General features: G+C 38.9%; 1 protein-coding gene across 1 annotated transcript; it reads right to left on the bottom strand.

Annotated features, from left to right (window-relative positions):
- Positions 1 to 6,120: 6,120 nt before the first annotated feature.
- On the bottom strand, positions 6,121 to 14,760 carry LOC106720915 (segmentation protein Runt). Its single transcript, XM_045681294.1, has 3 exons — positions 14,025 to 14,760; positions 8,533 to 8,670; positions 6,121 to 6,876 (listed from the first exon to the last, which is right to left on the bottom strand). Exons 1-3 carry the CDS (start codon positions 14,470 to 14,472, stop codon positions 6,236 to 6,238), a joined length of 1,227 nt encoding a protein of 408 aa, XP_045537250.1. The 5' UTR covers positions 14,473 to 14,760; the 3' UTR covers positions 6,121 to 6,235.
- Between the last annotated feature and the right edge of the window lie 1,340 nt (positions 14,761 to 16,100).

The raw sequence follows: 16,100 nt of genomic DNA on the forward strand, positions 1-16,100 counted from the left end.
ACTAACAGACATATATATTAGTTTATGTTGAAAAATGTTTGAAACCACTCAATTCTGAAATACCCCCAATGTTAGCACGGCCCGCGAAAACCTCATTCGAATTCGCGGCTTCACCTGCCACTAAATTGAATAATGTCGAAGGCGGCCGGAAAGTTATGGAAATGTGGAAAAAAGAAATGTGTAGCTCTACTTTTATGCACCTCCATATCTCTTAATGTAATGTGTAAATAAGATTTATTATTCTTGATATTTAACATTAAATTTATTTATAAAAAATTTAATTCAATAGCCGTCGCAGCCATCGTCCATACAGCAAGTGTCGTGCGGAGACTCAATTGAGGAATTAAAGAAAAAGTAAAGACTCAATGCATGCAAGCCCTAAGGACTTATGAAACTACGCCCTTATTATTATGGCTTACGCATTTTACTAAAACATAAGAAATTGATTTCAATATTAATCAGTTACAAAAATAAAAGAGAACAGCTATTTTCATTTTCAAGTGCAATAATGTAAGCAGAAAATACTGTTGCACTTCATTACAACTTTAATTAGCATATATTAAAATTTAAACAAATACTAAACCAAAGAAAGCTATTACGACCTTAAAAAAAGCACCGTTACAGTTTTTTTATGTGCGTAATATTGAAGTTGCACAATATTTACATATCTAACTGTAAACTACGGCGAAAGCTTTTGTTAATGGTCGTAAAAAATGCTTTACTTTTGGGCTCTACTTTTTACCGATTTTGGAGCAATAATTTTATGCCGAGTGCTTTTACCTAAGCAAATAAAGATATTTTTATATTGCTTTCAACATTTCGCAGATAAAAGAAACAAAACCGTTACTCGATGCAAAAACTTGGTTTTACAACTTTCGCTGTAGGTTAAATTAGTTTTTATTACCAGTCTAAATATTTCTTTTTTTTTACTACTGGTGGCGAAAATGTATTGAATGAGATCGACTGTTTAAATAAGTTGACAAGTATATTTATACTCTTTGCTCATCGATATACGTAACATATTTTACTAATACTATAAATGTTTGGATAGATGAATGTATGTTTGTTTGAAGGTATCTCCGAAACGGCTGCATGGGTCATGCTCAAATTTGGGATAGCCTGTAAGAACACAAAGGCTACTAATTAAGTTTGTTTTTAATCCGTGAGGACGGAGTCGCGGGCGACAGCTAGTGTGTTAAATCAGATATTGCAATGAGGATTTGTTGTTCAAAAAGAAGGAGCTTATTTACTTTTCATATTATGTCTGTCCAAAGAAGTGTAGATTTATTTAATAAGAATTTTTCATTATGAACACTTATTAGTTATTGATTTTCCGTACACTTATATCAGTGTACTAGATCGATAGTACAAATTTCTTCAATAATCAATTAAGTCCAAGAATTTGGTAGGAAACATAGTAGGTCGCAAGAAGCCGGCCGGCTTTCCAGCCCCTCGTAAATCATAACAAACATCTTACCCCTAACCCTTTGGTTACGTCGGCCAGTGTCGCCCAAGTGTCGTTAATTGGCGACCGGCCGGGGAAATTGGTCCGCTGTGCTTGCTTCCGTGAGTTAATGACTAGCGGCCCAGTGGATGGACGCTAAAACCCATTTAGGAGTGTGCAATTTGTGTATGCAACGAGGGTTAGCCGACTCGATTCGGTTTGACTTACGTATGTCTAATAGTGTGTATGTAAGTAGTTCAAGACGATTTACATTCAATAAGAGAGTTTATATAAATTTTCTATAATAAAAATTGTAATTGAAAACTGGTGGTAATTAAAAAACAAAACAATTTTGGAACAAAAGTCAATTTGTAGAACAGGTAGGAATTTCTTATAAACCATAGCAACAGTAGCTTTCTTCCAGGCAACAAATTTTTACGATATTGCTCTAACCTATTAAACAGAACAATATTTTCGGGTCGTTTTATACTTTTTTATTGCGGCCGCCTTTCATCGCGCCGACTTGAAAGAAGTTTGCTATTGTCCACTTTCTTCCTAACATTTCGTTCTACAAACTTGATGTTATTGAATAAAAACGTTGCTTGGTTTACCGTAAGCTCTACAAATGTTTTATGACTTATCGAGTCCGAATAAATTTGTGTAATAAAGTGGAGGAAGGCAAATTAAGCTTCCTCGAGTCTTTCTCAGTACCTATTTATTCGTTTCATTTAAGGGGTCGAAAAATATTTCGTACGGATTTTATTTTTTCTCTTGATTCGGTTCGGACGGAAGGAATGGAATAAATATTAATAATAAAGGAGGGTTTGCCTTCCAAATTACGCAGCGGAGGCGTAGCGTGTTGACGACTCCTAATTTGACGTAATTTACATAGATTATACCGGTTCGCTGAGTGCCAATCTTTTTAAGTGGCTTCCTCTACTCATCTTGTGTTCCCAGCGCAGCCTTATAAGGAATTTATTATTTTTAAAAGCGGTCCGCGCAAACATTTCAAAGCCTATTAAGTTGGCGAACGAAATTAAAGTACTTTGTTGCATTGCATTTGAAACAAGTAGAATCATATTTAACTAAGTAAGTATTATGATAGGTATTATATCTTGTTTCTATAAAATTGTACGTAATTTAGGCTTTTTTATCTTATTATGGTGAAATAATTTAGTAAGTATATGATTTTTAAATTAAAACAATTGCGACTAGTCAATAGCATCAATAAATATGTTTAAAGAAAACATTTTCAGTTTATAGCAAACCGACCTATCATACGAACCCTACTATAAGTTTTAATTAGAAAAAAATGTTAAAGAATAGAAGGTTAACTATTTATCATACATATTCATTTATTACACATCTATCTATATATATATAAAAGAAAGTCGTGTTAGTTACACTGTTTATAACTCAAGAACGGCTGAATCTTGACTTGACTGAAAATTGGTGGGCAAGTAGCTTAAAACCAGGAAACGGACATAGGATAATTTTTACCCCGTTTTCTATTTTGTAGTCGCGGGTAAAAGCTAGTTTTCTATATAATTCATTTTATAAAAAATAAAATAAAACACCACCGGCTGCGGAATGCCACGATTCAAGCAACCAGTAGTCAGAGCTGTAAATACTACTACTATTATTGAAGGTATACTTATTATTATTATATTATATAGTACGTAACGCGATGTAGAATGTTGAATTTGTTATTATAGAATTTATGCGTAGATATGTTCAAACTCAAACTGGACTGGCAACCCCTCATTGTAAGGCAACATTATCTCTTGTTATGTTTCCATATAGCGACTTTTCGGGGGTCGGGGGCGCGTAAATCAAATTTATAGCCTTTTTATACAAGCATTAAAATTTTATCGGCGTGATTTCTTTCTGTGCCATTGTCCAGCCGAGCCTTTACATCCCCTTGCTCACTGATTAGTGCCGAAGCCCAGGGTTTTATCGAAAGCGAAATATACACAATATTAGGTATGATATTAAGATATAATTCGATTATAGTACGTTGGTTAGGCATCAAATGTATCAGTCACTACTACAAGTATTAACTACAATGTTTATGTAATTAATCAAATTTATGAATAACGTAATTGGAATAGATATAAATGTTTCATAATTTATATCATTTTGTCGTGCCGGACCATAACTGAAAACCGAATCAAAAATGTTTTTGGTATAACCAGTTATTCTATCCATCTTGACCCCTTTTAGGCCAATATTTACCTGTATGAAAATCGGTTATATGTAGACCATGATATACTCGACTAATTGGAACACAGTCCTCAATTAACCTCGTTTCGAGCATACGGGTATTATGGACATAGCACGGAGCAATATTTTGCAGATCCACTTTAGCATACATTCCCCTACACGGGCATTAGAAGTGGATCCATTTAGAGTTTATTTTTTTCACCGTCCGATCCGCCGGGGGCAAGGCAAACGGGGGTGTTAGCCGGGTCTTCCGCTGAAACGGCTGAAACAATAAAAGCAAGCGCCACGCCGGCACGGTCTTATCGATATGTGTTGTCAGCGATGGCGCCGCGGGCTGTGGGCGGAGTGGACTTTAAGCCGCGATTTCACACGAAAAATATTTTTATTTACTGTTTTATTCCGAAAATTGTAGAGAATTTTATTATTAAAATAGATAAATCATCTTAGTTGTTCATAGAATAATAATAGATAGTTTATTTAGGGTTCCGAAATGTTCAAAACTATTCCTAATTAATTTATGGTTATCGGATAAATGTTTTAAGAAGTGAAACTGATAATGAAGTTGTATGTCATTTTCTGATCTGGATGGTCATACCACAGGTCGTACCTACTCGCATTTAGTTAGGAATTAAATATTATATTTCAGAAAAATGCTTTAAAATACACAACGTAGTATAAAATAAAAAAGATAAATTTGAATTATAAAACCAGGAGTGCGACTGGACAGTACTGTATCTTCGTTGGTTTCATTAAACGAATGCATTCTGTACGTGTGTAATCACTCGCCCATTGAGTCGTTCTCAAACAAAATTTCGAATTCAAAATCCGCTCAGTGAGGCTTGGCTGGCTGGCCACAGGTTTTTAATACGTCCAAATAGGAGTGCCGTGTGCGGAACACGTAATGCATGGACTCTCCCACCAAAAAGCGAATCATAAACTCGACGCCTGCGAGATGCGAATCAAAGCTCGACATAATGAGGAGCCTCTATTCAATGCCTGCCTCGGATGTTGCTCTTCTAGATGTGAATTCAAATATTTAAATATTAACAAAAATGTATGAAAAATAGTCCTATAATTAATAAAATAATTAACTAATTTTCACCAATTTATAACTTCTGATCTGTTATGAGTAAAAATCTAAATGGTAACAGTCGTTGGGCGCCATTGCATTTCACTATAGTGCATGTCTCTTAAGTGAAATTTATGTAAAATATCAGTCGCCCGCGACTTCTTCCGCGCGGAATAAAAAAAAGAACTAAATAAGTAGCCTATGTGTTCCAGACTATGTTCTACATCTGTGCGAATTTTCATCAAGATCCGTTGTGCCGGTCTAGAGATACCTGCAAACAAACATTCATCCATCTAAAGATTCGCATTAATAATATTAGTAAGATTTTATTGTAATAGTTTTAGCCTACACGAGGACATATATAGTATGTAAGAGACGTGGTTCGGTCGGGCTTGTTTGAGGAGCGTTCTGACCGCGGGGGCGCGGCGAGGCGGCGCGGCGGGGTCGCTGCAATCAGCTAACCAGATCAGTTTGGGTGCAAACACAATTGATAGCAACTAGCCCCAGCCAACATCGCCTTATAACCTATCAACCCTTTACAATTTGTTTCTTTTAAAGATCCACGTTTTTATCTTCATAGTACGTATATATCTGTAGGTTTCCATTGCAATGAAACTTGTAATAACACATTTTATCATTCATTTCATTATGAATAACCAAATAAAAAATACAATACGTATAACAATTGTCACTGCATTCATTTACGAACACATCGCATTCTACGTTAAGTTTATTTAAATCAATTCAACTTTTTTACGTAATGAAGGATGTGGACAATGAAAAGAGTTCATCTGCATATCATTATAAATCGATTTTCTTAGTGTAATAAATTTACTGTGTCATCCTCTACGTGAAGACATGTGGTTCGCACGTTGTGCGATTGTTGACGGAGTGTAGGTAAACATTACCACAGATTAAGTAGTCATTGTACTCTGTTTTATGTTTGTTGTCTTGTTTTAGTAAATTATTTGTTTGGATTTATAATAAAATTCAGTTTAATTTGTCAGAATCATCTTTATCTTCCAAATATTCTACGTTATGTACACTTTTACATTTATTATTTCTAATACGGGTATTGTACATGAATTTTTAATAATAAATACATTTAACAATATTTACAAATTTACAATACTGTATGTAAAAAGATGTTTATAATTATCAGTCATTTTTGTATTCCTTTATTTATAAATGCTACGTTTTACATTACGTATTATTATTTTCATTAAACTTTATCAAGAAAATATTATAAACTTTAATAATAATCGATTACTTATCTCTACTTCAAAAAGCTTCAACAATGTGCATAACAATTTATCTATTTAATTACACTTTACCTATACAATAATGACTTCATAGATTTCAGAATTAAAATTAAACGCTCTATTATTACTACATCTAACAATAAATATCTGATCTCTATTATTTACAAGCTCATTATTTATCACATTTCACAACGTCTCTGTCTAGAGACTGAATATAATTAAATTGTCACTGGAACCTCAATATGGCCGCCATACTGATTTGTGAGAGGGTATCGTTCCATTACTGAGTTTTGTTGATGTCGGACTTGTGGATAGAACTCTCGTCGTCCTCGCTGAAGGCGCCTTGAGATCGTTCCGTAGCCTCGGCCTATCAGACACCGTGGAATCCGCCGCTTGCACCTGTTTCATCTCCTGCAGCTCCACGTTCGCCGGCCTTGTCGGGTGGAAAGCTGACTTAACCACCTCGATCGGCTCCTCGTCTGATTCGTCAGAAATTGTCGCCTCATGCGTAGAGTTCACTTCTGACTTTGAATCTGCTTTAGATCTCGGACTGGCGTTTACAATACTTCTAGGGCTGCCGCTTTGTCTACTGCTTGTTGGAGACAAACGAGCGCTAGACGTATCCATAGATGAAACGCTTTGTAAATGTCTCAATGCTTCATAAGGGTTGACACCATTCTTGAGAGTTAGCTCGGGTGGTAAAGATTTTAACGTTAGGTCAGCAGGATGCGGCGCGAAAGGCAGTAGTCCATTCGGTGGTAAAAACGCGCCTGGCGGTGGCAGCAGTCCTGCCGGTGGCAGGTTGGCCATCGCCGGCGGGAATGGGAACAGTTCTGAGCCTGGTAACGCGACCGGCGGAGTAGATATTGGAGCGGCACCTATGACAAAAAAGAAATCGTTAGTATTCGAATCAATTTAAATTTGTAATGCATAATAGAGCATGCTCTCTGGTTGTCCTTCTGTTGCAAGATTTGCCAATATGACGTTATATGAGCTACGAGCCCCCAGGGACGTTTGGAGCCCGCGGGCACTTCGTCGATTCCCTGAACGACGAGGGTGCATAATCGTACTAAGGATAATGTACAATCTGTAGGCGTTTAAAGGCTGCTTCGACGAAAGGGATGTTTTTTTAGTGCGATATCGGGAGGGCGAGGGTGCAATATTTATTTATCCGAATGCGACATAGTTCTTTGCAATCTAGACACGACATACCGCTGTAATTCAGCTCGATACATCTCCGTGCAGAGAGGAGGCACATTACCGATGCGGGGCACGCGGCGAGGTGTCGTGTGGCGCGGAGGGTGAACGGCGAGCTACAAAGCGCGGTGCGTCGCGATAAGAAACGCCGCTATCTCGACTACGAGCGAACAAAGAGCTCGAAACGTGAAATTTTCATTAGCCGTACTCAAAAAGTTCCCGTTTGTGCGCGAGCTTTGATTCTCGAGAGCGTGTAAGAGAAGCTCGCATACATAAAAAGAATACGACGGAGGCGCAGATTGGGCCACAAAGAGCTCGGAGGTGGTGCAACGTTCGTGTTTTGCACTTTTTATATCTGTAGCAGTAGCAGTGGTGTGCAGACCACTTTAAAAAGCATCGGGGTGGGAGGGGCCGTAACAAGGGGGTAATTTTGTGAGGCGAGGGCCAATATCGACGTCGCGCCTGATTGAGGTGATCCCGATTGCTGGATTTAACTCTGCTTTTCTTTTAATATAATTTTTAATCAGTAATAATTTTGGTTTTCTAATACCATAGTCTAGTTTTGTTTTTATTCGGCCTGTTTTTGGTAAAATATATTAATGTTGTTTAATCCGTACAAGGCATCACTTCAACGAGTATTAACATGCATACGATGCAAGAAAGCGCTGATTGCCTGTATATTTTAGTTTCTGAATGACGCGGGGCAGATAATTAAAATTCGCAATTGGCAGGCGGATGTGCGAAAACAGGTCTGACGTAGGTTTAATAAAAGTCGGGGTAGGTGTTTGAGTACAGCGCTCCTCGCGTTTCAGGAACGGAAACAAAAAGTGGCCGCTGGCGCGGTCGCCTACATTGGAATAAAATTGACTCCACACTCTCTCGAACGTGAAGGCGTCGCTTTTTTAGCCGTTTTCTGCTGTCCCCCCATGCCCCCTACGGCCCCGCTCGGACTTCGGCAGGCGGCCGCCTCGGTCGGGCCGTGTGTTGTTTTGCAATGCTCAAGAGCTGTTTCTTTTATTTGAGCAGCTTTGCGTTGTACGGCCTTGAGGGGCGGTGTGCTGCTACGAACATGTTTTGCAGTGTTGTTGGCTAAATCGAGAATTTTCAAATTAACGAATGCCAAATAATCCGTCGATTGGAAGTTTCGTTGGAACCGGATACGGCTAGTTAATATTTGAAATACAATGGCTGTGATGCTACAAGCGCTTCTGCAACCTTTACGTAGATATATATTGAAAATAATTAAAGACGTGTGCATACCTACTATTTATCAGTGTTTGTTAACATAGTAAATCCAACAATAAAATAACATTAAAATAATTCTTGACAATACATACCTTTGACAAGAGCAGCAGTTTGTTCTCGCATGGGCGGTCGGAAGTAATCAGCCCAAGCGTAGTTGAGGTACGCAGCGTCGAACCAGCCCGCGTTCAGCAGGAACGGATTGAACGCTCCAGGGTGGCCGTAGCCGTAGTCTGCAACAAGAAAAAAGAAATAAGTCATTGTTGTACAATTATTTAGATTAAGCTGCAACATCTTTATAATACGCGGATTTAATGGTGAAGTTTGACAATAATTAGCTTAAAATGATAATTGTTTTACTCAATATTAATAATAATTATGAAACGTATTCTAGTTGAACGTTCAAATAGTTTCTGCTGTCGCGGATTTTCTATTTACCTATATGTTCTAATCTGGAGAGAATGTAGGGCTGTAAATTGATTTGTACTTTGTTGGCAGGTCGCAGCCATGTCCGCAAGGCGCAATCACATCTCACAAAGGCCGGCAGTAAAGCAGGCGACATGCCCGCGCTGTTTACTCGCAGTCGACTATAACAGGGGGCTTGTATACAAAACGAGCCGGTTTACTGCTAGTTAGCCGGCTCCTCCGTGCCATACGTTTTTACGATCCCCTCCGACGTCACATCGCCTTTCGCCTTTCGGCCTGGCGAAACTAATTTTTATTTGTTTAATCGATAGCTACAGAAGACGCCACTGTTGCTCTATTCTCGTTTTATGACGTCTTCGTCCAGTTCCTCGCCTCGAGTCAGGTGTATATCGATTTTTTTTATGACGAAATCGATTTTTTACGAGCACTTACGTTCGCTTTGTCCTAAACTCAGTGGCTCTTTGTGTTAAGTATTATAGTTGAACAAGATGTTGTAGATCACCTAAATCGGTGCTTTTTAACGATACTGATGTTAGATTGTTAATCAGGTGTTGTTGATGTTTTTATTGGGCAATGAGAATGTTTATTGAGCACTTTATTTTCGTAAACAGGCGGGAGATTAGCGCGTGTTCAGGGTGAGTGCTGTTCGCATCGCGGCTGTTTTAAATTAAGAACTTGATGGATGGCCTCATACCGTCACGCAGTTCGAAGTGATTACGTGAAACAATAGGTCTTTAAATCTAACTGATGGTTCGCGCCAGTGATACTACAAGAGGATAATATCTGTTCAGACTTTATTAATATTTAATACATTTTTTATTTTGTGTAAAAATTAACTCCTGTAGGTAACTGTTGTGCCATGTCGTAGAATTGTAGAATTTAAGTTTTATTTGTAACTCGGAAATGGGGATACTCTGTTAATGCCGATATTCAATTAAATCCAGTTCCCGGCCTTGTGGAGCTAATGTTATTGTTGTAACGGGTGCTTTTCTAAACGATATTGCCGCAATCGTTTAGGGCACGAATACTGAACAATAAGTTGTAAGCATTTCCGTTAATTTGATAGGGTCGAGTTTCGATTAACAATTTTAGTAATGATTAATAGACATATGACCGCTCAGCTTGCGTTTTTAGTAAACTTATGGAATGTACATTAGGTACTTAATTAATATTTCTCTCGAATGTATGATTAATTTATTTTCAGACTTTTGTTAAGGATTTAATCTTAGGTTTATAATAATTTTACATTCAGATGATTGTTTTAAGTGTTAAAGAAACAGTGACAGCGTCCCGATGTCGAAGTTTCGGCCGGGCGTCGCCACAATAAAAGCACGAACGATCAGACGCAAGTGTCAAAATAGGCATTAAATAACTGAAATGAGATGTGAGCGGCTGTCACTCGTAAATAACACGCCGGAGACGGCCCGGGTGCTGAATAAATTATTGAATCAGAATAACGGCTTCATAATTCTCAACCGAAGCGGTATGCGATAAACATGTTCATGATTTTTATAGATTTAAGACGCTTTTGTGAAACTGGAATTTGTGTGATGTCTTTTATATGTGGTTAGGCATTAAGTGAAAATTCACCGTGTTTAAGAAATATAGCGAAACATTTAAATTATGCTCAATCATATCCTAATTTGTACACAAAGATGTTCGTAACAATCCTTCAGTAATATTTAATGGAGGACGAAGGGGCAGGGTTGATTTCAGAGTAGTAATTCGTAGAATTAACTCGTTCGTCGGTTAAGTGAGCGAGGGTCGCCGTGTGGATGTGGTGTTTAAGCAGCCAGCATAGTTATAAAATCCATATTTTAGTGTTGGCGGGGTGCGGAGGGGTGTGAGGGCGGCGGACATCAAACGGATTTACGACGCGGGCAGGCGACGGCGCTGTTTACATCTGTTGCGCGACCGTGGCCACACCACCGAACTTGCTAACCGCCGTCACTGCCACTGCAGTGCGTTGTTGTACCTCTACTTTAGACCTGACTATGGACTTATACCAATGGCCAAAATACTAACGTCAAAGGACTGGCGTCGTATAATTATTGAGAACACAACATACAAAAATTGCAACCATCATTTAATTTCTGAAGTAACTAGTAATAATATTACGGTAGCACTAAAGGAAATTACCTCGAGGGTACTGGAAAATAATTTCCTTCTATTTCTGTAGATGCTTTTCTTTCAAAGAAACAAATATAACGTAAAGTAATTTGTGACTTAATGTGACAGGATCTAGCCTCATTCAAATGTTCGGCCAATATTTACGAAAGTTATACTAATGTTAATATAACATACATTAACAATAAAATTCTATTTGTCTTAAATGTAGGAATAGTGGTATTTCTAGGGCGTTTCTTGCTGACAAATTGTAAGTTCATTTGTAAGATTAATGGGCATAGACGACGTCTGTCCATCTCGGGGCACGCGGCGCCTACATAAGATTTATGTCTGAGGACCGAGGCACGCTGCACACGGTGCTGTATGCAGTTTGTGATCTGCGAAGAACCGACTGACGCTTATCACTTATATATACTTTTTACTTTCTAGATAACTTCATGAGTAACTCTTGGACTTAGCTACGTGGTTTTGACGCCTCTTTTTATGTAGGTATTAAAAAGAATATAAATTTTTAAGGTATTTGCAGGACGTTTACTTTGTACGGGTTTTAAATTGATTGTATCAATCAAGTTTACAAGTATTAAAAAATAAAATGTATTGGATTAAGTGAACCGGGTTCTTAATTATAATTAAACGTTGGTTTCCGAGACCAAAATCTCTGTATAAAACAGATAATCAGATAACGATATGTTTTAAACAAGGATGGTCTTAGAAACCCACGAAGAGAGAACAGTTTCCTCTGCTCATTCATCACTTCATGTGCTATAATATTCGATGAAAGACATAATATCTATCGTATGCAGTTGTGTGTCTCCGGCCTTACAATGACGTCGATGTGCGCGGGGCTAAGTCAAGTTTTATTCTCAACATTAATTAGTGCCCCGCTACACCGCCATTAGGCGCGCCGATTGATCGCCACATTAACCGGAGACCTTTGATGTTTATCGCCCGAGGATGTTAGTTTTTCCGCATACTGTCTTTTTATTATTGGCCGAAGTTTGGGCGCAACGGTTTGTTTACACAGACGGCCCCTGTGAACGTTGTTGCAACCGAAATAGATATGTGGTGTCAAAATATTATGAATCCCGTACGATTTCTTGATCGTTACACGATGTTTGATTAGCATTTTTGTTACGATAAGACTTTTTTGTTTTTTATTGGACTTTTTATGACGGAATATATTTAGTTATTGAAAGTAAATGAATGCAAGAATTTTAGATTATAGTAGAGTTAGATAGCTTTACGATGCATCAAAAAGAATAATATAATATGAAGGCAGATGTATTCGAATCATAGGCAGTTGTGACTAATATTTAATTCTTCGTCAATGTTAAGTTGGTAAGTTTAGTTTTTAATGCATGTCTATAAAATTTGATTCTATGGTTTGAAACTTTGCGTCCTCGAGTCCCGAGTACAAACTTTGCCAGATTTTGAAGTAATATATCACTATTACTTATTCATTTGACGCAAACGCAATGAATAATTAAGCACTCTATACGGATGCATCTTAACATGCTAAGACAATCTAATAGATTTAATGAATATACGATCGTCTAAACCGTCCGTAAACACAAATAACAATTTATAAGGCCGACGTCAAAACACATTACTTTAAGTTGCTAGTCTCATAAAGGCGGGAAACAATCGGTACTATTTTCGGAGGGAGTCGTCCTCCGACTCAACAATAACTCGTTCGTGTTGCTCCGAGATTAAACGGTGTACAACAATTAATGTCTTCGTGATTGAGTGATTCGGCTCGTCGGTACTGCACACGTGTTCAGCTCGACAGATACACGAGAATAGTGTTTCACGTATAACAGTTTACAACTAAGAAAATATGCTTTGAATGCAGTCAATCTAATTTATTGGACGATAGAAGATTCTTTCTGATCAGGGGTCTATTCTTAAAATTTATTTTGTGTTCGGCTTTTGACGCGATAAACTTTTGTTTTACTTCAAGTATTTTCATGGTATACAGCTTTGTTTTATTAATCTGGAATTCTAAATATCTAGATTTAGAACAAAATTTATATGTAGAGGTATTACTGAGAATTTAGTTTTCATATAGTCCCTAACTTTTACTTAGAAAGTGAAATTTTTAGAGTATGAAATAAATTTTGAGTAAAAAAAATCAAACCAGTGAATTATAAAATTATTTAACGAAATTGTACTTAAACATATGTAACAGAAATACTATCTAATGCTGTTTTGAGTAAGATATTATTTTTGCGTTGCTAATGTTTGTTTCATATTATCTTTTTCATGCTTGCAAATGTAGGGAGATATTTTGCGGCTAGTACTTTACTTAGTTTTCTTCTTTATTTTTTTTTGTCAATTCAACATTATATAGATAGTGTAACTACGTTACAAATTCTGTCCTGTCTTTAATTTTACCATATTGGTATTTTATTATGTACTATCACACAAGCCTATAACGTACTGTAATAATACATCAAGTAATCCGTGAGCAATACATACAAAATTAACAAAACATGTTCAAATTTGTGAATAACATTCCTTTCAAAACGCAAGCTTTTGGCGCCAGCCGATCCAAATGTTTCGTATCTACGCCTGTTTATTGAAGTTTGATGACACGTCGTTTCAGACGCACATCTTTTGATTTAAGTTTTTTTATTCATTCGATTCGAAAATAAAACGGCTCCGAATGCGGTTAACAGTCGGCGCCGCAAAATTGGCCTCGGCGCTGTGGACTGGCGGTTCGCCAGCGCGCGCGCAATAGATGAAAATTCGACAATTATAAAAAATTGTCATTGACAATTCTTTATTTTTTGTTTTTAATGTTGTTCCGTATACGACTCTTATTTATTATTACATGCCTAGTGCATAAATTTTCTTAAAACTAAGATTTAAAGGATGTTCCAGTTGATAAATTATAGGTTCAATTTTTTAATGGTTTTCATAGCACTGTTAAAGTTCCGAAAAATATTTGAACTACATAATAATTTTAATGTGTTACAACTTGTGTTGATAATTACTTAAATGTAATAGTAATAAATATAAAGAAAAAACTTACTTTGTTTTGTTCTAGGTTCTCGCGGGCCATCGACGGTTACTTTGATGGCCTTGCAGTAAGTGGCCACTTGACTGGGGAAGGTGCTGATGGTGATCGTCAGTGTGAAGGACTTTCCTCGACCGCTGCGACCCACAAATCTCAAGTCGTTGAATTTGGCAACTTGATTCTTCATGACTGCGGTGCAGTTCCTCAGCTCGGCCATGACATTCTCGTCGTTGCCAGCCTTGATGGTGACCAACGTGCCGTCTTGCACGTCATCAAGCGCGACCACTTTGAAAGCGACCGGCAAGGACTTGTTGGAGCGCCAGTGGCCGGGCAGCGAGGAACACAGCACGGCGGGCGAGCCGGTCTGAACCAGCTCGCCGTGGCTCTGCCGATAGTACTCGTGGATGTGCGAGTACACGTCGGCCATGCTGAGGGCGGGAGGACTAGCGTGCGGGAGGTGCATCGACTCCAGCGCCGGTCGCAAAGCTAAAACGCCACTAAGTAAGACACGCCACACGAACACGAACCGCAGAAAAGTTTGTAACGCGCGAACGTATTTCAAAGTACGAGCGGAGCGCGCGTGGCACCGCGGGAAGTTGCGAGAAGTATGAGCGCGAGACGGAGCGAGCGAACACCACTTGTTGGCCGCGGGCAAGACGCCGGGCGGGGAAAGTAAGCGGGCGCGCGAGACCGCAGGCCGAAGACGCACGACTGGCACCGATGCGGCGACGGCGACGGCAAGGGACGCGTGCTCGCGGGGACCCGGTTTCGACTGATGACTGCGATACGACGCGACTTTTTCCGATGGTCAATATTTTGCGTTCGCGCGGTCGCCGCCCCCACCCGGGTGGCGGCCCCTGCGTCTCGTAAAAAGCGGGAAGGAGACGAAGGGCGCGGGCGGCGGGAACGAGCGGGACGGTCGCGGTCGGTCTCTGCGTTTTTATAAAAATGCTTGAGGGAGCGGGACGCCTCCCGGCACTGACAGCGCGCGCGACAGGGACGGCCGGATTTTTTTGAACCGTCGCGGTGACGTATCGCGAGGCGGCGGTAATTAGGCCATGGGGCGGCGGGAAACCGCGGCTGGCGCGGAAACCTATCGACGGGCTCATCAAAAATTATGATTTTCGAGTCCGAGGTGGCGGAGGCTCGCGCACGCGGCTCACGGGGGGCACTTCACATCGATGGGCACGCGAGGAATTCTGATCGACGAGCGTTCTGAAGACCATAATTAATTAATTGAAATTTTCGGAAGCCAAATTTTTCATTGAACGGTTCCGAACTTTTTTCGCCACTTGTAACTTAATTTCAATAATTTAACATCGGTTCAGGTTATTTAAGCATCGATGCATTATTTCAATACCGAAAATAAATTAACATAGTTTACATTTGAACGTTACTATTAATTTATTATTTTATTATTAATCTCTCTCTCTCTCTCTATTATTAATCTGATAACTAAATTATACCATAAAGCATGCAACACTGTTTAATACCTAAATGTTGAGTATAAATTAATTATATCCAATAATGGCAATGAGTAAGCTCCAATAAAGCTTGTGTGAAGGCAAAGGCTTCGCTTGCGGCATGCGGCGGGCTGTGTGCGGCGTGCGGCGTGCGGTGCGGGGCAGCGGGCGGGCGCGTGTGAGCGAGAGCCCGGAGGCGGGGCGGGGGCGGGCCGGGAAACTTGCCCGCTAGTTGGTGACTTTCCCGCGCTTTCACACTTGCATAAGTTCGGTTAAAGTTTAATTTTAAGAAAATTTTTAATTTACCCAGATTAAAAATTTTAAATTTATCAAATTTATCAATAGCCATACTTACATATTTTTACTTAAGATTAAAGTTATTAAGAATCATATTTATATATATTTCTTGCTGTACCATTCCTCTACGTCCAATAATTGTTATTATATTTTAATATGGGTTGACATTTAAACCACTTCGTTTAATCCTACAAACATGTTTCCAAACGTGAAATACATTTCAAAACATGTTGTGTTGTCACATACCTAGAACGCGACGAATGTTAGATTTATTGTATGTGTATCGCTGTTCGCATTGATTTCAAACATTCACTAACAACATGATTTGCAA

This window comes from Papilio machaon, chromosome 15 (genome assembly GCF_912999745.1).
Source record: "Papilio machaon chromosome 15, ilPapMach1.1, whole genome shotgun sequence".
NCBI lineage: Eukaryota > Metazoa > Arthropoda > Insecta > Lepidoptera > Papilionidae > Papilio > Papilio machaon.